General features: G+C 61.4%; 1 protein-coding gene across 2 annotated transcripts in view; it reads right to left on the bottom strand.

Moving 5' to 3' along the window:
• Nucleotides 1–25,230, bottom strand: part of GSE1 (Gse1 coiled-coil protein) — a 96,478-nt gene that overhangs the window by 51,309 nt on the left and 19,939 nt on the right. For both annotated transcript variants that reach the window (XM_061477389.1, XM_061477390.1), the window contains exon 2: nt 11,384–11,549. In XM_061477389.1, the coding sequence (XP_061333373.1) occupies nt 11,384–11,549 (166 nt within the window). The remainder of the gene's footprint in view (nt 1–11,383; nt 11,550–25,230) is intronic.

The following is a 25,230-nucleotide window of genomic DNA, read 5'->3' as shown; positions in this document are numbered from 1 at the left end:
ATAGGTCTCCAATGGGGGCACGTGGCTGGGATGACTTTGCTCCAAATGGGGACATCCCATAGGGCCACCACCTCGTCCACGGGCCAGCTCCAGGACAATCCCCACTGCGTTGGCACATCCAGGGCTCAAACACAGCCAAAATAGCAATCCCCGACCCCCAACCTCGAGCCATTAGGCAAAGCCTCCTTGCTCTGCGCCTCTGAATCCCACCCTGCCTGCACAGAAACAGGCAGAGCAGCGGTTACAAGAGTGGTTTGTATTTAATAATGCAATTTATATTCCACTCTCAACATAAACTATTGTAAAGGCACACTAATGTAAAAATACATCTGGCTTGTCAATAGTTTATCTTCTGGATCTGCATCTAAATCCCTGGGCATTCTTGACTTATGGCTGCACCAGTGTCTAATGAATAAAAAGGTGCAAATTATAGGCCTTGCTTTAATGCTCATCATAAAATTAGATGATAGTTGCAAAAGCTGCATTCTCCTGCCCACAGTGCAGCAATGGTAAGCTATAAATAAAGTGTATTTAATGTATCCCAGCGCTGCGCAGAGCCAGGAAACAGTATGTTACTGCACAGCCTTCAATGGATCCGCCACAAGTTCAATGAAGTGATAACTGATCCATCATGTGAATTTATGTTAACTGTCTGCTCACAAAGTCACGGCCCCAGCACTGTAAATAGCCGACAATCCTTCCAGCCCGGCCTGCCTGCCAATAAACCTGTCACCGGCAGCTTGGGAGCAGCCACCTTAGGACACCGCAGACAAACCATTACGCTCCTGGGTTTCCTCTTGGTTTCTCCATCCCTCGGTCCGTGCGGCACATCGCCACCGTGCCTTGGTTTACACGCAGCCAACCCCGTGTGATGCTCTTCCACCTCCCCGGAGCTGTCACATCAGGGATGCGGGAAGCCCAGATGGGATCCAGGGGGCTGGCGGGCATGTAGGTGGGATGGCTCCTGCTCGGGTGACAGGCAAATGGTGGGAGGATGGAGGACAGGCTGGAAGCGGAGCTAGCTCCCTCTGATACAGTGCTGTGCTGGGATGAGGAGCCAAGTGGGTACATGGCGGCGATGCATCACTGCCGGGTGGGGAAAGACTAAATGCCCTATGGAAAGCATCCCCCTCTGGCAGAGATGTGTGTCCCCGAGCTGACACCCAGGAAGGAGATGTCCCTGGGAAGATGTGGTCCCTGGGAAGGAGATGCTCCCAGGAAGATGTCTTTGGGAAGGAGATGTTCCAGGGAAGAAGAGATCCCTGGGAGGATGTCATCCCCATGAAGGACATGTCCCTGGGAAGGTGTCGTCCACAAGGAGGTATCCCAGGGAAGAAGATGTTGCCAGGAAGGAGGCATCCCTCCTCCAAGCAGCGCAAAGCCAGTGGGATCCTCACCCCTCCATGTTCAGGAAGAGACCCCAGCCAAACGACACAGCCACCCATGGGGAGCGAGGTGGCAGCCAGGGAGGGCGCAGGGATACCGAGCCCACGGGAAGCAGCGTCTGGCATCACCCATCTCTCATTAACGTGGTGCTGAGCAGCCCCTAATAATAGCAACAGTAAATTCTCCTAACCAATTCGGGTCCATTTCTATAAATAATGTAGAATCTTTTTATTTACTGACAGGTTGTAAAAGTATCAGTGAGAATAATGTGAAATCAGGCGCTGCTGAATAATTCATGGCAGCAGCTCCCCTCTCCCCATCCCCTGCGCTCCCCTGGCCCTGGCGTTTACACGACAACACCTTGCGCCCCGGTTTATCTCATAAACCCCAGGACTAACGACCTGGCACTAATTCTTTATCAACCAGCGCTTCCACAGCGAGGGGAGGAGGGAGGGAAATAGAAAGGAATAAAAATAACCCTGGGTGCACCCTATAAAAGATGCATGGGCCCATGTGCGCGCCTCCGCACGGAGCTGGTGATCCCCGGCGCGTTTGGCAACTCCCACCAGTAATTCCCTACAGCCCTCCAAAAACTGGTATTTGTTAGCATTGCCTGCAGCTCTGTGCTGGCATCCTGGCTGCTCGAGGGGTGGCACAACCCTGCTGGGACCTGGGGACATCAATGGCATCTATAGGGATGCAGGCAGGACCCATTATGGATACAGGCAGGATGCTCGCTGTCCCCATGCCACCCTCTGCGCCGCCGTCTTGGGGCATCGAAGGGCAGATGGGTTAAATTTAGGCAGAAAACCCAGATCACTGGAGCAGCTAATCCCTGTAACAACCTGATCCGGTGTCTCTCATCCCTACTGCCATGCTGAGGGTGATGGAGATGGCGGGGACCCCCCTGCAGCATTCCCCCCCCATCACCTCCCCAGAACAATACCTATCCACCGCTGTTTTGATGTGCGGCACAAAGCCGGGAGAGCTTTCCGTGTAACATGATAAAAGCAAGTCCCCAGCCAGCACAATTATTTGATAATTCTCCCTTAACACCCATCAAATTAAAGCAATGTCCAAGGGCTGCCTGAAGTGGCACTGATAGGTATTAAACTTTAATGAGATTTAATGGCACTGCCCTACTTTTTAAGCGCTCGGGCCTACATTTATGAACATTTAATTTCCCGGGCCCTGACCTCTTTTCCCCCCCCCCCTCCTCTTTTCCCTGCGGCCCCCCTGCCCGCACAGCTGGTTTCTGTTAGCACTGGCAGCCGGCCCCGACCCGGGATGCTCAGGATGCTCGGACGGCCCCGAGCCAATGGAAACCCCCAGGGATGAGATGTTGACTCTAGAGATGGAGCCTGCAGGAGAAGGTGGGGCAGATGCAATTCCCCAGCGGCCAAATCTATGGAATGACTTAATTAACCTGCTTCCAATGTGACACCATGGGTTGGGTTGGTTTGAGGAGCCTCACTATGGTGCTCCATTGCACAACCCCTGCTGCAAACGCGCTGCGCCGGGGCAGATTTGGGGGTGAGACCCCTCAAAGTACCAAACGCAGCTCCGAGGCTCCAGTTTGCTGCTGCCCTCTAGTGTGTATGGGACAAGCCAGACCCTGCTGTCGCTTGTCACCCTCCAGAATCCCATGGGCTATTTGGCCATGGAGGATGCTGTGTCTCAAGTGGGGATGGCTGCTAAGAGCTCAGAGCTAAGATAACCAGGGTACCAGAGGGCATCACCCCTGCCTGGAGCTTGACCAGGTCCCTAAAACCCTGACAATGGGGCTGCAGGATCAGCACCAGGACACAGACCGGCACCAGTGAGCACCATGCATCACCTCCTGCCCTGCAGCACGGCCCTGATGTGATATGGGTCACCACATTTCCATCCACAGTGGGATGCAGGTCGGAATCAGCATCCTCCAAGAGGGACTGCTGGCCTGGGTGCCACCACGGGTGAGCCTGGGGTTAGTGAAACCAAAGCACGCACCACTATGGCCAGATTCCATGCTGGGAATATCCCTCTCCCACCTCCCCAGCACCCACACCGACTGCAGGGAGGCCGGCGGCAGGAATGCAAAGGCAGGGCAATAAAAGGGAGCGTTATCAAGCCCCAGCAGAGCCGGCAGCCTGAGCGGTGAGCAGGAGGGAGGGAAAGGAAGAGAAAGAAGACAAAACCCCCACCCTTAACCCCGAGATCAGTTATCATTCAGGCTGCATCACGCATCCAGAAAGTGCAGACACAAAAATGTAATGTCATAACATTCGCAGTTCAATAACCTTTGCTTCACGAGACGGCTTGAACTGTCAGAGGAGCTGGAAGGTAAATATTTCAGCGTACAGGCACTGAATGCAAAGGCGTGGGGAGGGTGGAGGGGGGGGGTCGGCCTCGTCTTCCCCAGCTTGCCTCGACACGTTCAAATATCCCCCACCATAAATCCCAGCCAGCGCTGGGGAAAGGCCGTGGAGCGGATAAAATACGAGCAGATATAAAGCCAGACACCTTTATTGTTCGGCAAAGGCTTCCAACAAGTTATGAACCCGCAGCTTGACCCTAACCCATCATCTTGTTATACGGCGGAAACAAAGCCAGTGCCGGGAGCCAGGGCTGGAAGGGGCAAGATGCGGGTGGGAAGGAGGAAAACCCATCCTGCCTCGTCCAGGAGGGATACCCGGGTGTGATTCAGCCCTCCCTGCACCCCGCATCTACCATGCTACAGCCTGATAGGAAGAGGCCCTGGCCATCCTTTGGGAGCAGACCCATGTTAGCCCCTTCCAATGAGCCTCCCTGCCAGGTTACAGTGGTGCAGGATTCCTGTAGCCAGGGTCAATGGGAGCAGGACCCTGGCAAATGCCACCACAACACTGGGTTAATGGGGACGGCTGTGCCGAGCAGCACAGGAGGAAGGATATTGCATAGCCAGGGCGGGAGCAGGCAGGGAGCAACGGTTGCAGGAGGGGTGGCATGCCAAGATGGTGAGCAGAGATAACTCTCCATGTGGAAAACCCCCCTAACAGCGCTGGAAAACCTGGGAACAGGCTGTGGATCCAAGGGGGCTGGATGGCAGAGCGGGAAACACCATGTGCATACAAGAGGGCTGCATGGCACAGTGGGAAACACCATATGCATCCGAGAGGGCTGCACAGAACAGCAGGAAATGCCATGTGCATCCAAAGGAGCTGCACGGCACAGGCAGCAGTGACAGGCAGCTTGCACAGCCCATAGAATCACAGCATGGTTTGGGTTGGAAAAGACCTTCACATCACCCAGATCCAGCCCCCTGACATGGGTAAGGACGCGTTGCCCTAAACCGTGTCACCAAAGGCTCTGTCCAGCCTGGCCTTGAACACTGGCAGGGATGGAGCACTCACCACTCCATGCATGGCACACACTGCCAACCACAGGCACCGCGCTGCGCTGCCCGTGCACCCGAAACCCTGCACGGCAGAGGACGCAGCACCCCGGCTGCATGTCCTAGGGCAGTGCCAAGCCCTGGCATCACCGCTACACCCCAGGGGGAGGCACAGAGGGGATGGATTCGACGTGCAGCAACAGGCAGCATCGCTCCCTGCCCGAAACACCTGCTAACGCCGCGCTGGCACCGCGCGAGCGCCCGCGGCGAGCAGGAGGAGCGGCGGCGGCAGCGGGGAGCACGCCAGGGCCCGCAGCAAGAAGCGGCATGTCTGCAGCTTGGCAGCACAACAGAGAGCAGGTGACAAGCGCGCCGGCGGTCGCGTTATTACAGGAAGCGAGCACGCAAGCATCTGACGCCGCTGCGCCTCCAGAAACACACGCGCTTGACATTAACCCTCAACGCAGCGCGGGAGGGGGACCCCGGGACGCAACGTGGGAAAGGGTGAGGGGTTCAAGGACACCCCATCCCCGGCGGCATCATGATGCGATGAGCGAGTCCCTCTGCAGTACAAACACACACGTGTGCGTGCACAAACAGTCCAGGGACGGCAGAATTAGCTCCCGCTCCCGCGCTGACCCACTCCCTCTGACACAGCAATTAGAGGCAGGCATTAATATTTAAGGATTGCTGGCTCTGGAGGAGGGAAATCAAACAGAAACGCTGGTGTGCCGGTGTTAAGATCCCGCTCCAGCAGCCTCAAACCTCGCTGCAGAAGGGGGTCCTGTGCTGTGCACACACCACTGGGGACACTGGGGCATCGATGCGATGAGGAGAACCCCCTTTCCTGGGCCACACCAGTGGTGAGCAACGATGCTCTCAGCTCAGTGATGATGGGGGGGCTTCAAAGAGGACCCTGACCCCATCCTTTGGGGGGGAGGGGTCTCCAATCTCTCCCAGCCATAAAAGCACCCGCAGGAGGATGCTAGGATGGGGGGCACACACACAGCCATGCAGCCTGGCCCCACCACCCCAGGAGTCACCCGTTGGCCCCGCGGGCGCTAAGAGGCAGTGCCGGCGCAGCAAAGAGGATTTACTGCTCAGCACAAGGGGCTTTGGAGGCAATAACTTTCCCTCCTCTTGACTTAAATGGATTTCAAACTTCAAAAAGCACAGAGGGGGCAGGTTGCCAAGCGGCTGCACACACACACACACCCCCCCTCCAAGGGGCCGACCCCGGGTTCTGGTGGGGGGGCTGTGAGCCCAACGGCTAAGGCAGATAAGGGCGATGGGGCCGTGCTGCCTGCCCTCCCTTGCAGAAGGCCCTGTGATAAGGCAGTTGCTGTTATCAGAGGGCTGGGGCGCGCTTCCTCCTGCACAGCGCGGTAACCGCCAGCGGCACCGGGCTGGGGGGACATGGGGACACCACGGGGGACACGGAGACACACACACATGGGGCGGCCCCGGGGCCCAGCAGGCAAAGCACGAGGCACGGCAAGGGCTATTTCAAGGGCAATCCCACTGGCAGCCTGCCCGGGTAGCTGAGCAGCGCCAAACACCGTCCTGGCGGCCCCTTCCTGGATGGGAGCTAAGGATAGGACCCCCCCCTCCAGGGCACCCCATCACAATGCACTTGAGTAACGCTGGTGTACGGGGGTCTAGGATGGGTATTCCCACCAGGATGTGAAGAGAAGAGCAGGTAAAGGCCGTTTTCCCCTGCTCACGCTGTGACCACCAACCTTGCACCCAGGACTGGCATCGGTGCCAGAGCTTGGGGACAGAGGTGTGACCTATGGCACCGTGCCCTATAGCGTGGGGTGGGAGCACAAGCACCTTGCGCCCCAACAGGGCATCCCCTTCCCAACCTTCCTGGCTGCGACCAGACGCCAGGGTGAGGGGCAGCACCCCAGAGGGGAGCCAGAGGAAGGAGCAGGAGAGCGCAGATTAAACCTAACGCTTCCCCCTTCCCTCGAGCTGCCCCCAGCCTGCAGCCCTGCGCTGTCAGGAAGCCATCAACCACCCTGCGCCCCACAGACACCCCCCCACCACCAGCAGCCTGGCCCCCTTCCAAAGCCACTGTCTCCACTGTAATGCTCCCTTGCCCTGCAGCCAACACACAGACACACACACACGTGTGCGCTCGCACCCAGCTCCCCCCCGTTACACATACCCCGGGAGTGCACGCGTGTGCACGCACACACTTGCACAGGGCCCATGGGGACGTGCACACGCACGTGCACCCTGCAAGGGGGATGAGCACGGTCAGCGCTCGCACCAGCGCGGCGCGCTTGGGTTGTGCAACACACGCGGATGGGGGCCCCCCATATACACACACACACACACACACCCCGGTGCCGCCGTCACACCCAGCACCTCCCCACTGGTGCCAAGCACACAGGCAGCCTGGCGCACGCTCGCACACCCACAAACCACACGGGCTCACCCCGGTGCGCACGCGCGCGCTCGCAGGAAGAGACATGGGCTTCCCGCTGCGCTTTTCCCTCCATTAACTCCCTCCGTGGATCCCAATGGGCACGCACATGGCACCCCGGCACCCACCCCTGCGCCCCTTCGCCATGGGTCGATGGTGGAGGAGGAGGAGGAAGAGAGCCGGGCACTCTCCCTCGCTGCTCCAAAGGGCTGGCAATGGGTTGAACCCAAGGGTTTGGGGACAGCAGCAGGGCGCTGGCAAAGGCTCCACCATGCAAAGCAGTGCGTTGGACAAGGTGAACCGGCAGGCCCCAGGGCGAAGGGCAAGGCAGGGAAGAGCCAGGATGGAGCACAGCAATAAACACGGCGGCAGACGATGGGCCGGGCGAGACGCCGAGGCATCACCCTGATGCGGTGCCAAGGGGATGCATCCACGGGCTTGGGAAGTAACACGGACCCTTCTGGGTACCCAGGAGCATGGGTTAATACAAGAGCTGCCTGCTCAGGGGCAGCGGTGTGTGGGTAAACTGAGGCACAGCCCTGCGGTGCTCGGCTTGGCGTGTGTACCATGCCAAGGGCACTGCTGAGCCCCCCCGTACCCCAGTGCCCTGCCAGCCCATGGGATGGGCTCCCCTCCGTATAACAACCCAAAGGGTGTTGGTGGCAGTGTGGAACACAGGGATCAAGCACCTCAACGCCAGACCTTGAGTCTGCAGCACCCAGTGGGTCTCATCCCCACTGCCATCAGCCTGCTGGATCCCAGCTCCAGGGGAACCACCATCCTCACGCTGTGGGGCCCCACAACCACCACACAATGGGGAACCACATCCTAAGGTGACCTCTGACCCCACACCCAGGTCCCCCAACCCCAGGGTGACCTTCACCCTTCCCACGATGGGTCCCCCAAACCAATGGCTACCCCCATACCACACACTGCAGGGTTCCCCAAGCTCGGGGTGACCTCCATCCCCTAAACAATAGCGTCGCTCAAGCTCAGGGTGACCTCAGACCATAAGCCAAGGGGAACCCCAACTTCAGGGTGACCTCAGTCCCCCAGACAATGAGGTCCCCAGTCCCAGGGTGACCTTGTCCCTTACACCATAGCCCCCCCCCCCATGCCCAGAGTGACCTCTGCCCCCCACACAACAGGATACCCCAACTCCAGGGTGACCTCCATCCCCACACCATGGGGCCCCCCAAACCCAGCACGACCTCTGTCCACTACACCATGTTGCCCCCCACCTCCAGGGTCACCTCCATCCCTACACCACGGGGTCCCCAAACCCCGGGGGTGACCTCTGCCCCCCATATATAACCCTCCCAACCAGCAACAGAGGCAACGGCGCCGAGCTGGAGCCTGCGGGCAGCCCATCAGCCCCATCGCACCCCCCCAAGCACAGCCCCACCACCGCAGCCCCCACAACCGGGGGACAACCCCGGTTCCCCCCCCGCCTCACTTCTCCTCCTCTCCCGGGATGGGGGTACCGGTGATGGGGGGGGGGGGGGTGTCAGCACTCACCCGCGGGCCGCGCCGTCCAGCGGGGGCTGCGCTCGTCCATGGGCAGAGCGGAGCGGGGCGCGGAGCCGAGCCGAGCCGAGCCGAGCCGTGCCTAACCCCGCCGCTTCCTGCTTCCCTCGGCGCCCGCCCGCCGCCCCGGGAGCCGCACGGCTGGAGCGTGACTCACCGGGGGCCGGGCCGGGCAGGGCAGGGCCCCGACGGGGCGGGAGTGGGGTGGGAGGGGGGGGGGGGGACGGACGGACGGGGACGGGCGGTTGGTACCGTCCCCACAATGGGAGGGAGCAAAGAGCGGGGGCACCTAAAAGGGATGATGGGGAAGGAAAGGGGGGACCCCACCAGAGTGGGGGTCGTGGCGCACAGAGAGTGGGGGAACCCCCCACGATGGGGTGGGGGTGAAGCGCTGGAGCAAGGGAAAGTGTTGCCAAGAACTGGGGTGATGGGGTGACAGCGCTGACCACAATACAGAGGAATCCCTTCACAGTGAAGAGGTGGGGGTGTCTGTGTCAGGCCCCCCCCAACTGGGGTTAAGAGACTGGAGCGGCATCTGGCCCTTTGACTCCCATCCCAAACCTCCTTGACACTCCAAATAGGGTTTGGGACACAGGGTCCTGGTGTCTGGGCCCCGATCCTTAGTCCAGACCCTATGGAGATTAAGGGGGGACAGTCCCCTCCATGCACCCCAATGCCCCACGCACTCCATGCACCAGGAATGGTCAGGAATGTCCCATCCCATGTGGAATGCAGTGGTCACCCCTGTGCCGCTCCAACAGCACCCCACGGACTTCAGGTTTGGAGCCACCAGTGAAAGGAGCGGGGTAGGGCTCAGCCCAGCTGCAAGCAGAGGAGGTTGCCAAGCATGTACCGGCCATAAGAATCCATCCCATGTGCCGGACAGGCTCCAACACGCTGGACCCCGACCATCCCCAGGCAGAGGGGAGGAATGTGATCCCAGCTCTGCTGGCCATGAACTTGCATCTCCGTGGGAGGAGATGCAGCCACAACAGGGACACCCAGGCATTCCCAAGCAAGCTGCCACTCACATGAACACACAAACCCACCCACCCGAGCCCCTTCACAGCTCACCCTCGCCTCTCCATCCTCCTCCTCCTCTTCCTCCAACAGCCTCCCGCAGCCCTCCCTGCCGTCAGCATGTTCTCTGCCCCCCCCCTCCATCTCCCTTTTCCCGTTCTATTTTAAATTTTTATTGCATTCTTTTTAAGGAATACGGAGGAACAAATGCCCTTATCAGCAATTCTCACAAGGTATAAAGAGGCGCTTTTATCTCCCTGCCTTTACTAATCTAGAGCGAGCCAATGCCTGTTAATTTTTTAATTTTCCTAGTGAATGCATTTGTGGCTTTGTCAGCATCCGCACGCACGCTTCCCCTCCGCATCCCAGCACGATGACCCCGGCATGGGATCGCTGCCGTGCATGGTAAGCGTGGCCCACGGTTTTCGCAACCACGAAGGAGTCTGTGAGCCGGTTCATCCTCGTGTGTCACGCAAGGCTCGCAGGGACACCCTGGGATGTGCCACGGGCTGGGAAGACCCAATATGGAGTGGTACCCGAGGGATCACAGCCCTGCTCTGCCTGGCCATAGCACAGGCAGGGAGCGCGGAAGGGGCGATGCGAGAGCGGGTCTGCATCCTCAGCATGGGGATGGGTTCCTGCGCCAAACCATCACCATCACCCGCTCTGATGAGGTCCCTATGGGGGACAAGGAGGGTTTCACCCCCGTCCCCCCTCCCAGGGAAGGAAGGGCAGGCACAGGCTGCTCGCACACCAGGGCTGGGAGCGCCGGCAGCCGGCCGCGGTGCGCAGATGAGATGTGGCAGGCGTGTAACAAGCCATTAGTCACTGTCACCTTTGCCCGGCAGCCACTGGCAGGGTAATAAATCCCGAGCCGACTCCGGCAGGCCCGTTCCAGGCCACGGCTCCCAGCTTGCTTCCGCGACGCTGTGAGCAGCTTGCAAATGCATCCCGGCCCCTTGACCCCCATCTCCCCTGCAGGGAGGCGGGGGGGGACGGGGGACGGGACAGGACACACAGCGCCTTGCAGGGTCCCAAACCCTGTGGGGCTGATCCACGGTCACCACAGGGCACCGTGTCCCCAGGTAGCACCCTTCCTTATGGACACAGGGAGTCACAAATCACCCCACTCATGCACGCCCCAGTTCCCTGCACGCCCTGGTTCCCTGCACGCCCCAGCTCCCTGCCCGCTGCACCTTGCGGTTCCGGCTCTCCCCAGCCCAACGCCAGGATCTGGCCTCGGCGGTTGGTGCCGGATCAAAGCAGCCTGGCGTGGCACGGCACGGCACGGCGCGCCCGCCGGGAAGGGCTGGCAAACCAGCCGGTCCGGGGAGGCAGCAGGCGGGAAGCACGCATGATACCTCTCCCAAAAAATGCTGCCGCTCCTGACGGACGGGGAGGCCGAGTCCCGGGAGCCGCGGCACAGCCCAGCCTTGGGGCCACCCCCCCAGCTCCCCACTGCGGCCAGCCCAGCACCGCGGCTGTCCCCGGTACCCATGGCCTGACTCACAGCCCCGGGGATGATGGGCAGGGACGGAGGTGCTGTCAGGGTCACCTCCCTCGTAGGGGTTTTGGAGCCCCAAACCACGGCGGCGCACAGTGGGAATGATGTGCACCAAGGGACAGCCCTCGGGGATGACATCCCCGCAGCCCTCAGCATCACCTACTTGTGGTTCCGACGTCGATGCCCTCCGCGTCCAAAGCCGTCCGCTGGCCGATGTCCAGGGCAGTGCCACCACCGGTCCCTGGGCTTTCCCCAGTGCTGCTCACCCGGTGCCGGGGCTCACCAGCCACAGGCTTGATGGCGACTGTCTCAAGGGACGACGATGACGCCTGGAATAGAAGCAGGACAGAGACTGAGCGCCTTTCCCTTCCCTTGGGGAGCACGGGGCCTGGGGGACCGCGGAGCACAGACACAAGATGCTTTTGTTTTGCTGCCGGCCGGTGCACGTGGCCGGCGCGGGGAGCCGCACGCCAGCCCGCGCCGTGGGGCTACAGCTGGATCCGGCCGGTGGCTCCCAGACAAGAAAGGCTGGAGCAGGGAAGGGAGAGGACATGAATCAAAACGGCGTCCCCTTGCTCGCCGGCAGCAGCTGGCCGGTTAGGCAGCTCCTGATTACTCAACTGGGCAGTGTTTATACTCCACATCAACACCACCCCTCCATTGCCTTCCCTGCTGGGAGAGGGGAGGAAAAACGTGCTGCAGGGATGGGGATGGTGTTGGCACCGCTTTGAGGTCGGGTTAGGGACGGTCCCCAGCGCCCTGACCCCCCCCCCCCCCCCCCCCCCGGGTGCTGCTGTGGTTTTGTGTTTAGCAGTAGCTGTCACCGCACAGGTACACAGCGTGGGCTGTCACCTTTAATAAAGCAACAATCAGCATCCCAGCATCACCACGCTGCTCTGGGACAGGCACAGGGACAAGCCTGCATAGCAGGAAGAGGGTGACCTCCCTTCCTACCATAGGGGACATCCATAGGATATGCCATGCTCCTGATTGCAGGGCATTAGCACCAGGGCTGCAGCACAGTAAGGATTTTATGTTGATCCCATTTTCCTTTGGGATTAGTCCTCTAAATGCGGAGAGCCGAAGCGAGATGGATGGTAGGTGCGTTTTGTGCTGGGAAGCCCTTTAGACTCAATGAGCCACGCACAAGAGCGGACGTATAAATTTGCCATTTGCTTCCTGGAAAGGTTTAATTTATGGAGTCCATATGGCAGCGCCGCACAACCGCGAGCACTCGGCACATCCCGCGAGTCCTCGAGTGCCACCAGGTCCCAGCTCCAACTGGCGAGGTGCCACCAGCTGCCCCGGACATGGCAGGATGCTCTTCTCTTCCCCGGTGATTAACACAAGGGGACAGCAAGCAAGGGACAAGCCCAGGGACCAGTCCCCATCCCCAAATGCTTAGCGTGGCATCCTTGGAGATAGCAGGGTCCCAGTGGGAATGCCGTGCCAGCGCTCCTCCTCCAAGGGTGATGCCACAGGCAGCAGCAGGCAGCAATCCCCTACCTGTGGACATGGGAAAGGGCTGGGGTGCACTTTGATACCCAGAGCAACTAATCATTAATTAGCGCTAATCATCCCCCGTCATGCACCACGGCAGCACCGGGCAAGTCAACAAGCAATGGGGTTGTGGTGGGGAAGGGTGGATTTTGGCTCCCCATGGAGACCCACAGCCCCCCAGGCCCCAAGCCACCCATCAGCCCCATGGCGGTGGCCCCCTATTTTCCTTCTGGGGGATGCTGAGATGGGTCCTACCGGCCCAAGGAGCATCCCCTCTCCCTATTTGTATCCCCCAGGAACCCCCCAGGCAGCAGCCGGAGACAGCACCGAGCACCGGCCACCTCCTTGCTTTAACTTCATCCCGCGCTATCTGTCAGCAAATCATCCCCGGCTACACAGATAAGGAATAATTGATGCAAAGGAGCCATCTGTTTGCGAACACGGAATATCTGCTCAATTAGGAGGGATCTGTCCACCCAGATAAAGCATCGCAGCAGCCTCTCAGAGCCAAGGGGGGGGGTCTTCTTCCCCATCTATGTCCTCAAAGACTCACCCCCAATTAGAGGTGAGCGGGTTGATTTGGGTGCTAATTTGCTAAGCAGCACTCCGAAGGGCTCGGGCAGAGGCCAGGAGGGAAGGGTGCTCTGCCACCAAGCACTGGAATTGAATGGAAGGGATGGCAGCACCCTTGTGTCCCACTGTGGTGATGCTCAGCCCATCCTGGGCTGATGCATCCCTGTGGATGGAGAGAGGGGACAAGCAAATGTGCCTGGGAATGGCACTGAGCTGAGGCCATCCTGCTCATTGCATGGTGGCTGCCTGCAGAGACACGCACAGGGAGCCCTGCACACAGGCAGAAGGACTCAAGGACAAGCCTACAACAGCTCACAGCACACACCGGCATGCACAGCCTTGACAGGGACCAGGGCCACAGGGCACAGCCCCGGGCAGCATCCAGGGTGCAGCAAGGTGACATCAATGTGACATCGCTCTGTGCTGTTATTAACAGGGGAAAAAATGAGCTGGCATGCAGGTCAGGATGGCAACAGAGGGGAGGTGGGCAGGGAGGGCAGGGCAGCTCCAGAGGTGACAAAAACAAGGGAGAAAAGGCTCCAATCAGAGCTGCCCCACAGCATGGCGCTCCCTCCAACCCCACTGCATGGCATCTGCCTCTGTCTACCCCATCAGGCCCTTGATGTAAAGGATGTGGAGAGCTCGAGGTGGGTCAGAACACAGACGGTGGCCTTAAGGGACAGGCACAGAAGCACTGCCAGATTGTGTGTCACCCGTGCCCCCCATCACTGGCACAGCAGCACCATGGTGCCCCATGTGCCCTCGGGTCAGTGCCCAGGGCAGCAGCTTGCAGTCAGGGGACACGACGGCAGCAAGGGCAGGGAATGGTGTCCCCAGGTCTGTCCTTCCCTGCCAAGGGCGCATTCCTTCTGCTCCCATCACTGGGATAATACCTGCTGTGGAACTCGGCTTGGCTCTCCCCCCTGGCCCTGGCTTTGGGACGGTGGTGACGGAGCAGGAAAGCAAAGGGCTGTGGCAGCTCTCTGGTGAGGGATCCGGCACGCAGGCAGCCACACCGGCGTGTTTCCTGTGCCTTCGGGACACCAGAAAACACTCTTCCCCATTCCACCTCCCCTGCGCCTTGCCTGACGCTGGGGCAGGCTGCAGCGTGCGCACCGGCAGTGCTGCCCATGGGGATGCTACCCACAGGGATGCTGCCCACGGGGATGCTGCCTATGACAAAGCCCCCCCCCCACTCCATCAGCATCATGCCCATGCAGCCCAAACCTCCATCCTTCCAGGTGGCAGCACCCTGGAAAACCCCCAAGCTCCCAGCAGCCAGGCACTGAAATGGATGCGGTCATGGTTCTTCACCTCTTGGCTGGCATCACCCCAGCAAGCACCGGCACAGCTGCACCAAGCGATGGGTTTTGGCACAGCCACACCTCCCATACGCAAGCAAGGGATGAGGTGGGGAGGGTGCTCAGCACAGAGGGGCCGCATCCTGCACCTCAGGGGGATGCAAAGAGCCTCAGCATGGGGGCAGCAGCACACCCCAGCACCCAGCTGCAAGGCTTGTGCGGGGATGAACCATCCCTGCCTTCCAGCCCCGGCATTCCCCAGGCCTCTGAGGCAGCACTTGAAATAAAAGGTGGTTTTGGAGTGCTTTGGGCTGCAGGGAGCAGGCTCCCCCCGGCTCCCTTTGTTGCTGAGGCCACTGAGCCCCCTGGCTCCCGCTGGGGCTTTATCACCACCACCGCAGGCACAGAGCCTGCTGTGTGTTCACCCAAGTGCTTTCAGCTGCTCTTCCCTCCAGGAATCCTTTGCTTTCCCCCTCCTCCTCCTCCTCCTCGTCCAGGTGGCCTGAATCCAGAGGGTTTTCCCCCCCAAAAGCAGGCTGTTCCCAGAGACCTGGCACAGCGGGGGTCTCTGTCACCGCAATGGGAGCCCACAAGAGGGGTGGTGGCTGGATCCGCGCATCCCCACCGCTGCCACCGTGTTTAAAAGTTTCTCAGCCGTGTTTGCAGGCGGAAAGTTGGAACCTGCAATTACAGCTGTGCTAACCCCTCATTAAAAACAGGAGGGGGGGGAGAGCAAAAATGGGAAAGAAACAAAAGCCTCCAGAGGACACGCACACGGTGCCGTTAACCCTTCCTAAACTGGGGATGTGCCCAACGCAGGTGGCCCCATGCAAAACCGGTAACGGCACCAAGGATGCTTCGCAGCGGGGACGGCGGTGACCCCATGCGCCCATCCATGCCAACCCACGGGGCATCACTGCCCGTCCGGCTCCATGCCCCGGGTCCTGGTGCCGTCGGCGCCCGCGTGGGCACGGCTGCGGCGGTGCCGGAGCCGTTTGTCACGGCGGGGCTGCGGTTGCTGCTGGCTCTCCAGCAGCGACACCGTGACGCCTGCTGCAGGAGCCCACACAATATGTTCGCACTCATCTCGCAGCTGCCCCCAGACAGCCCGAGGTGCCGCGCTCCTCCCCGGCGCGGGGGCCGCGCTGTGCCGGCATCGCCGCGGCGAGCCCAGGAAGGCAGGAGGGCACCGGCACTGGGTGCCACATGGGGAGGGCATAGTGGGAACACCGCCCGCACTGGGGTGGGATACGCTGGTTCCCCCCCCACCCCTCCATTCCCGAGCCTGGGGAACACAAGGCGGGGATCCCCGTATCACTGCAGCCCACCCTACACCGCGCCGCTCAACGCTGCTTTAGGGATGGAGTGTGGCAGCCCCCTGGAGCCCGGCCCCAGCAAGGGCCTGACCCATATTCCCCCTCCTTGTGCCCCTATCCCCGGGGAGCAGCGGGTTCTGCGTTGCCCTCCCGCCTCCCCCCCCCCCCCCGGCGACATCATCTCACCCACCGCGGCCGCAATGGCTCTGACAGCCAGCTAACGAGCTGCAGGCAGCAATTTGGGTTATATATAGCCCCAAAGTGACTGCATCTAATTGCTCCGACACACACCGGCCACGCCGCGGGGTCCGGGTGATGGGCACAGGGGGCCGGGGCGGGTGGCACAGGCTCACCCCTCCCGTACACCCCGTGTGACTGACTCCCTAGGGCCCGTTGCGGTGCGAGCACTGCTGCATCCCATGCCAGCCCCAAGCAGCAGCGCTGCTCTCAACAGCTTTGTGCCGCACCATAAGCGGCTTTGCCTAAAGCCGCCGTCCCAACCCGTCCCAGCCAGGGACCCTAAGGAGCTTTTGTCCCCTCTCATTAATAGGTTTTGTCCGGGGTGGGTGGTGCAGCACCCAGCGCCCCTTTCCACATCCCGCAGGCTCCAACCAGCTGCTCCGGCATCCCCGGGAGAAAGGGCTGGATGGAAGGAGGGATGGGTTGGTCCTGCCACCGGCCCCCAGCCCTTTGTGGCAGCGCCGTCCCCTCGCAGCAGCTGCCAGGCGAGGCGGCGGGCGCGCAGATGCAGCCGTGGTGTGTGTGTGTGCCTGTGTATGCGTTGTGTGATGGTGTTTTGCGGAGGGGGGGGGGGGGGGGGTCCCCCGCAGCGGCTCCCCACGCCGCGGCAGGGCGAGAGGCGTCCCCCCCGCCGTCGGGGAGGGGAGCCGGAGCCCGAATTGTTTGCTAGCTTCCTCGAGACGGCACAATGGAGGGCGCGCAGGCGGATCTGGGGTCAGGGGTGAGAGCAGCAATAAGTGGTTTATGCCTTTTGTGAAGAGGCTGAACTGACAGCTCGCTGGATTAACAAAGACGTCCTCTGTTCCTGGGCAGGTCATGTGGAAAGCGCTGCGCCGACCCCTGTCACTTCTTTTTTTTGCAAGAACAGACATTTGTTCGCCGGCGAACAGGGAGGTGATGGAGGGGGAGGCGGGGGGCACGCAGGCGCTCGATCCCGGCTTCCCTGCGGCTCCTCGGGGGTTCGGAGCGCAGGGGACCGGCGGCTGATCGCATGCACCGCTCTACCCATGCGGTGGGGTGAGCCCTGCATGAAGCTCTGGGGGATGCTAGCACCTCCACACATCACCGCCTGGGCTGTGCGGGCTCCCGCATCACCCCAGTTCCACACAGAGCGCCCCCCATGCTCGACACAGCACTGCCCCAGGCTGGATGGTCAGGATGGGACCCACACTCTGCTCGGTGCCAAAGCAGCTTCTGTCCCATTGCAGGGACACACAGCCCTTTCTTACGACTGCCGACCCCTGACGGGCCTGGAAACGGTCCCTCCACCCTGATTTCAAGGCAGGGAAACTGAGGCAGGGGAGGACGCGAGCATCCCATCCATGCACAGACAGCTCCTGGCACTGAAAGGCTCTGCAGGGAACAACCAGCCCTCTCAAACCCATCAGGATACCCCCAAGGCTGTGCAGCACAGAGCCTTCACTGTCATCCCTGGACTCCAGAGAGAACAGCTGAAATGGTGCCATCTACACTGAGACAAACTACCCTGGCCAGATCAGAGACCCTCCTGGCCTCTATTGTCCCTGCAGCTCCCACCATGCCACAGCCCCAGCTCCACACTAGCACTACCTGCGTCCTGCTGGGACCATGGCGTGCTAGGATGGGAAGGGAGGGATACAGCTCTCTGTGGGCTGCAGACACCCCATGGGACACGCTGCTTCTCAGCCATGGGACCCTGCTCCACCCCCTGCGCTCCCCATCCCCAACCCAGGTACTCCACAGCACCCAGCTCACCTACCTCCAGCTCCGGAGCTGCCAGGTAGTCAGTGGCCACTGCCCCCTCCCCATTACCCTAAATACCTGCCATGGGGGGAGGCGGCTGCCCCAAGGGGCTTTTCCTTCCGGAAAATCCCAGCCTCCCCAAAGCAGCTCATGTTTTCGGGGCATTCCCACACGTGCAAAACCCAACGGCAGTCCCGAAGGCAAACTGAGGCAGGGAGAAGCAGCCAGATAGGGATGGGGGACCCCATCCAACTCAAGGGGTGCACATCCCAGCAATCACACGCCCGCCTTGGTGAAGGCCACACACCATCCAGGCAATCAGCTTGTGCTGAGGCATTAAAGCCTCAATCCTCACCGTGTCGTCCCCCCCTCTTCCTCATCCAGCGGGCAGCTTAGCGCCGGTTCTCAGCTCCCTCCTGCCATCTAAAGACGGACTTACCGCCAAGTCCAGCGCTTCGTTAAGCCGCAGATTAAACACACACCATCTGCAAGGGGAAACTTTAATGCAGGGTGATACCTGCAGCACACGCTCTGCCGTGTCACCATGCACCCCGGGCAAAGACAAAGCCCCGTGGTGTCACCGAGCCCCATGCGTGGCACCAGGACTCTCGGCAGGGATTCCGAGGGCTTTGCAATACCCACACTGGATGTCCCCATGGTTCCTGTTGTCACTTCCTAGCACATATCCACAAAGACCCATGTCTGGCACCCCCAGGCAGGGGACACCCAAGCACTTGGGGCAGAACAGCCATCACCCCGCCTGGTTGATTAAGTGATTACGCTCTTCATCAGGATGGATTAGACCCTGCAGCCTGGTCTAATTCCCCCACATCCTTCTTCCCCGAAGGAGCCCTGCCTTGTCCCCGGTTTTAAGAGCAAATCCCATCTCTCCAACCCCACAAAGGTGGCCAGGGTCCCCCCAGCTCAACAAAGCCCCCAGGGACACCCAGGCCAGCAGCATCACCCAGGCTGTCCCTAATGAGGTAGGGACAGAGGTAGGATGAGGGTCATGCAGAGGCAGGAGGGATGCTGGGTACCACTGGGCAGGAAGGAGGGATGCTGCCAGCGGACAGTGCGCCCCAAAGCACATAGGGGAGGACAAGGCATTCTTCTGCCGACTCAGCACCCTGATGAATTACACTGGATTAGAGGTCCCTGCTCAGGTCAGCAGGGAAAGGAGCCAAGGAGGCTTTCTGCTTCCCAGCTTGCTCCCAACGGAGAATTTACAGCCAGGACTCCACGACGGGCTGAGTAATTAGTGCCGGGAGGGAAATGGCTGAATTAGAACCCAGCAATCGGTGCTGAAGGGATGGAGCTGGAAGGGTTGTGGGAGCCACAGCAGCCCCCTGGGATCCAGGGGCCAATGGGCGACCCAGTAGTGTGTGCCAGTAGGGGTCATCCCTATGGCTGTGAGCACTGGGGAAAGCCAGGCATCCCATCCCTGACATGCTGTGCCAGGATGAGAATCTTTGAATTGGTCTCTTGAGGAGTCACTTTGGGAACACCCCAGGATGCAGCACTGGCACACAAGAGCCCCCCATCCTGCTCTGGTCCTCCCTTCATGGTTGGATGCTGGCCATCCCAAGATGCATCCCAAGATGCTCAAGCCACGGGATGCCTGAACATCTGCCCAGCCATACCCAGGCAACCCTCTGGCCTTCATGGCTGCCCATCAATTTCCTGGGGTTGGGAATGGCAAGGCTGGCTGCCCTGAAGAACCGGCCCCTGCTCTGCAGCTGATTACAGCCATTTCCCTGCCTGTTCCCCCTCCCTGCTGTCTGCCTCCTGCCTCCGTCTGCTGCCTGGTTTTATGAGGGCCATTTCCAAGAGGTCGCTGGAAATAGATTTTTATCACCTCGTGATAAATATCGTTTACAGTGACATTCCTGCTTGGAGCAGCCGTGCAGAGGAGGGAGGAGAGGCAGGCAGGCAGACACCCACTTGCAGCCCCCAGCTCCATAGGGCACCGCCTGGGCCCTTTCTCATCCCTATCCTCATCCCCACAGGTTCATGCAGCGCCAAGCTCTGACACCATCCATCTATCCAGGCGGCAGGAACAGAGGGAACCGCATCATTAGCCCCGCGCGCCATTAAGCACTTAAAAAGCCATAGGAATAAGCCGCGCCATTAGCTGACAAGCGAGCTGGGAGGGGAGGGATGCTCAGTGGTGGCAGGGGGGGAACTGAGCATGGGCTGGGGGATCCCATCACTGGCAGGCCCAAAATCCCCTAGGAGAGAAGCTCTGGTCCTTTGGGAGCTTCAGTGCACTGGGGAGTGGAGGGGGGGGGGGGGGAAGAACAGCTCCCTCCTGCACTTAGCACCAGGGTGGAAAACCAGGGGCTTTCAGAGCTGACACATCACTTCCACAGGGGTGAAGGCTCTGGGCATCTCTCCAAAGGGACTTTACAGCAGGGCAAGGGAGAAGCAGCTCCCTCTGAGCCAGAGATCTGCGTTAGGGATGGAGCTGGCAAAGAAACCCAGCAGGAAAAGCCACCCGCTGGGCTGAGAACTGCCAACACACGACAGCGGTGGCACCGACCCCGGCTGCTATAACCCATGCAGGGGTGACCCGGCAGCCCAGGGGAGCGCGGGTCCTGCTCCCGGCTGAGCCCGCAGGCAGCGCTGGGTGCCAAGCCGTGCCCACAGGCAGCTGCCTGTGGAAAAGGGCACAGCGATGGGCAGGGGGCCAAGGCCAACGCGCTGCCTGCGCCAGCCCCGCCACACACAGCGCCGGGGGGGGGGGGAACAATCGCCCCTTTCACCAGCGCTGAGCTGGGGGTGTCACCTATGGGGACAGAGCCACGGTCCCCTACCCCTATGCAGAAACAGGGGGGGAAGCAGAGCCAGCCCCTAACAACAACCCTCGCCTACAGGCGATGCCAAGAATCCTGTTTTCTCTCCCCATCCCTAGCACTGATTCCCCTGTGAAAGCTGCCTCCTGCCTCAGTTTCCCCAGCACCCCAGAACTGGCAGGGACATGGGGGTACAGACATAGCAGGGAGCCCAGCCCCATGTTCTGGCTGCTTCTTGTGACACACAGAGCTTGGCAGGCAGCCCCGCAGCATGGGGCCCAGAGGGAGGAAGGAATGGGGCTTTGTATGGGGACAGGCCCCGGCGAGACAGTGGCAGAGGCCACCTGCAGTGAGCCACTGCGGCCATGGGGCCCCTCCTCTGCTCCCCATAGCCGGTGGGTGGAAAACAACCCCAAATGGGACACACTGGTCACCACGGCACAGGGGACAGCCAGCCCTGCACGCAAGGACACCGGGTGCTGGTGGTGCCCATGCTGTCTGCAATAGGGACATTGCATCACTGCCAGCGCACGTGTGTGGGTCACCCAGCGCTGCCCATGTGCCACTGCACCCCAATGCCATGTCTCAACTGCATCCCCTCACAGCCCCCGGCGATGATGGAACCCTCATCCATGCCAAGGACCCACGCAGAGCCAGCTGCCTTCAATGCAATGAAAGGGGGTTTGTTCACCTGGTGAGCGCGGTGGTGGCCCCCATGGCCAGCTCCCGGCACACCGGAGCCAGCACAGCCCTTGGCAATGTCACGTCCCCGGCGGTCGCGGTGACCTTACGTGTTGCTGCGGGCAGAGCCTGTGTGCTGCTGCCAGCACAGAGCTTGGCCGGGCGCACTGCCCCTGTGGCTTGGCACCCATCCTGCCTGCCCACTGCGCATCCCGCCCCTCTGCCCCGCGCTGGCACGGGGCTGAGGAGGTGCAGATAGACAGACATGAGAGCAAGGACACAGACCCCTGTGACCGCTGCCCCAAGCACCGGGGTGCTGGTTTGGGCAGCCCCTGCCTGCACCAGGACCTGGCAAAGCCCAGGATAAAGAGGCTGGAGAAGAACAGGGCAGTCCCACAGGGATGCTGCGTGCTCCCAGGCATCCCTTGGGACAACAGCTCCAGACTCAGCTGAGCACCCAAAGGAAGCTCTGCCCCATATCATCCACAGAGCCTCACACTACAGCATCCACATGGAGCAAAGCCCTATACCCCAATCCCAACCATCACCCTCCTTTCCCCCCCTCAGCCCGACCCAAACCCCCCCACCAAGGATGAGTGCACGTGCTGCAGCCCCTCAGGTTGGGGTGCCCCACTGTGCATACCCCATGATAGCGGCGCACAGGCCTGTTGGGGTGCACAAACCGATTTTACCACTCTTTTTGTGGGGATTTTGGCAAATCCAACAAACTCCCTCAGCGGGGTGGGGGGGGGAGCCTGCCCCCACCACCGAAGTTTGCAGCAAGTTACACAGAGCCCCCCAATGTGTACCCACCACACATCGGGGTGCGCAGGACTCCCACCGTACCCCCCCTCCTTATGCTCACACCCACCACAACAGTTACAACCTTCATCCTCCCCCTGCCATACGGACCCACACACACACACACACTTTATGGGGTGCGCGCAACAAGTCTGGGGGGGGGACACACAGATCCCCATAGCGCACCCCACTCCCCCTCACGGGCCGCCGCGGTGCCCCCCCCCCCCCTTCCCCTCCCCTTATACCCCGGGCAGCGCTATGGTTGCGGTGTTGGGGAGGGAGGGGGGGGGATGCTGCTGCCCCGCACCTACCTTTGCGGCAGCGGCGGAGCCGGGGTGCGGGAGGGAGCGGTGACCCCGCGGGCGGGAGGAGCACCGCCGCGCTCACACACCATCAAATCCCGGAGCCGACAGCGAGAGGCAGCGATATGGGGGGGGGGGGGGGGGGGGGGTCAGAGAAGAGGATGGAGGGAAAAGGGGCGGGGGGGGGGGGGGGGTCAGGGAAATTAATAACCGAGAAAAAGGCACTTACCCCCTCGCCGTGCCGCGGGGGAGGCTGGAGGGTGGCGCTGGGGAGGATGCGGGGGGGGGGGGGATCAAAGGCTGGCGGAGGATTGGGGAAGGGGCGGGAGGTTGGCTGGGGGGGTCCTCGCCAGCCCCCGCTGCCTGCCACAACAAAGAGCCAGACACAACAAAAGCAGCATATGGCCAGAGCCGCGCGGGGCTGTAAATTAAACATAAAGGGAAGATTAGATAATTAATGAGCGCTCCCGGGCCGGCCTCAATGGGAGGGGGCTGCCTGCTGCGGGGAGCCCTTCGCACTGCGCGCATCGCCACCGCGGGCAGCGCGGGGGGGGTATTGGGGGGGGGAACAAGGGCCCCCGGGCACTCGGGAAGGGAGGGGGGTACTGGGGGGGGCACCTGTTGGGAGGGGAGGATGGGCAGGGGCCGGGCTCGCCAGCTGCTGCAGCCGGACCCCAGCGCCTAAGAGGATTAGCAGGGGCATCCCCCCCGGCGCCCCCCCCCTCCCCGACATAGGCCTGGAGATGAAGGGCTGAGGGGGGGGTGTTCTTTATCCCCCCTTCTGTGGTGCCACCTCTGCCCCAGCATCACCGGGGGGTGGTGTCCTTTGTGTGTGTGTCCCCCATCCCGTGGTCCCCGGGGGGGGAGGCAAGCATTCCTGCTCCCCATCACCTCGAGGACCAGACCTCACGGCCACACAGGGATGCGGTGCATGAAGGCATGGATCAGCGTGCCGTCCCCAAACCCCCCCCAACCTTGTGTGTTCCCCCCACCGCGATGCGGGCAAAGTGGGTCCTGCGCTGCCAGATTCGCAATGCCCAAACCCACCCTGCTTGGCAAGAGGGGAAACTGAGGCAGGGAGTCCATAACGTGCACGGGGAGGGACATCACCCTCGGCGTGTCCCGGTGGGCTGGGCCCCCACCCCGGGCAGGCAGGAGGAGGGGGTACCCTGGGAAGGGGGTGCCAGAAACGCCGTGAGGCTCGTCCCCGGCCAGGGGAAGGAGTTAATCCCATTATTGGCAGGCTCACAGATGGCGACTGCACCGATTCCCCTGCTTAGCAGATTTAACAGATAAGGAGGGAGGGAGGGAAGGAGGCGGGGGATCCTCCGCCCAAAAACACACACAGCAGGGGCACAGGGGAGGCGATAAACACCCAGCACTGAGCCCGTGAGCACCCGGGGGTGCACAGCACACCCGCAATGCCAAAGGGTGCGGAGCATCCTGGATGCGGTCAATGTGCAAACACCACGTTCCATGGACATGGGGTGGCACACTAGGCTTGGGGACACCCAGGCGGTATGCTGTCCCTTTGCCAAACCCACTGCCCCCCGGGTTTCTTGGGGAGGTCAGGGGCCAGGTCCCGCTTCCCTGGCTGGAGATATTTAAGCAGCTGCTCCCAACACTTGGGAGGCGGCATCAACAGCCGGGGCTGGAGCCTGGGATTAAGGAGGTTGGGAAACGACTGGCAGGAGGCCAGGGATGGAGAGGCGGGAGCACAGGACAACCGAAAAGGGATGGAGGGATGGATGGATGGATGGATGGATGCACGGAGCAAACAGTGCCCCATCACTGCAAAACCACCGCATACCCTCACGACTTCGCCCTCCATCCCTGCCACGAGCTGGGCAGGGCTCAGCGACATTCCCATTTCCCACAGCGGCCCCCTCTCTCTCTCCCCCCCCCCCCCCCCCCCCTCGCCTCCGGAGCCCCGGGATAACCCCAGCCGCAGCCGCCGGATCCCGGCGGCGCCCAGCGGGCAGGATGAGGCCAGCAGCATCCAAGCCAAACGTGCCTGATCTCCTTTCAAGCTGCAGGAAAACACTAAGCCTTTGATTCTGCGGGCGGCTCGGGGCAAACAGCAATGCCGAACCAGCCCCCCCCCCGCCACCCGCCACCCGCACCAGCCCCACGCAGCCTCCTCCTTCCCCCTTGGGGGGGGGACCCCAAGGATGGGGTGGGCATATGCGAGACATCCCCTTGAGAAGGCGCCGAGTTGCCATGCCCGAGGTTGCCACGGCAATGGGAAAGCAGGAATCTGGGTGGAAAAGGGGGGGTGAATGCGATCCCTGCAGGGTGCGGGGGCACTGCATAGTGCTGGGGGCACCCCCTCGAGAGCCCCGGTGTGCGATGGGAGATGGGATGCGGGGTAGGAGCAACCCCCCCATCTCCTTCAGGGAATGAGGCTGCAGCCACTCCTGTGCCCAGCCTGGCCCCATTGCTCATGCTGGGTGCCTCTGTGTCACCCTCCTCCCACTGGCATCTCCCCATTTGGGGGTCACTGGCAGGTTTGGGGGTGCAGGAACACGGGCACAGAGCAAGCACAACCCCACCACCCTAACATGGCTTGTGTGGTCGCACTGACACCAAGGCAAGTATTTGACCCCAACAAGAGGGGACAGCTCCAAAGCCTTGGGGACACGCTGCGTTTAGGGGCTAGGGGCACCAGGGGAAGCCCCACTGGGCACCCTATCCATGCTACAATGCAGGAGGGGCCCCAGGGCAAGACCCCGTGCGGGATGGAGGGTAGGCTGCTCCCCCACCCCACCGTGCCTCAGTTTCC

This window comes from Pezoporus flaviventris, unplaced genomic scaffold (assembly GCF_033815535.1).
Source record: "Pezoporus flaviventris isolate CSIRO_AGI_PZ_B2104156 unplaced genomic scaffold, CSIRO_AGI_Pfla_v1 ptg000105l, whole genome shotgun sequence".
Taxonomy (NCBI): Eukaryota; Metazoa; Chordata; class Aves; order Psittaciformes; family Psittacidae; genus Pezoporus; species Pezoporus flaviventris.
The sequence above is the reverse complement of the archived record's forward strand: the minus strand, read 5'-3'. Positions and strand labels throughout refer to the sequence as shown.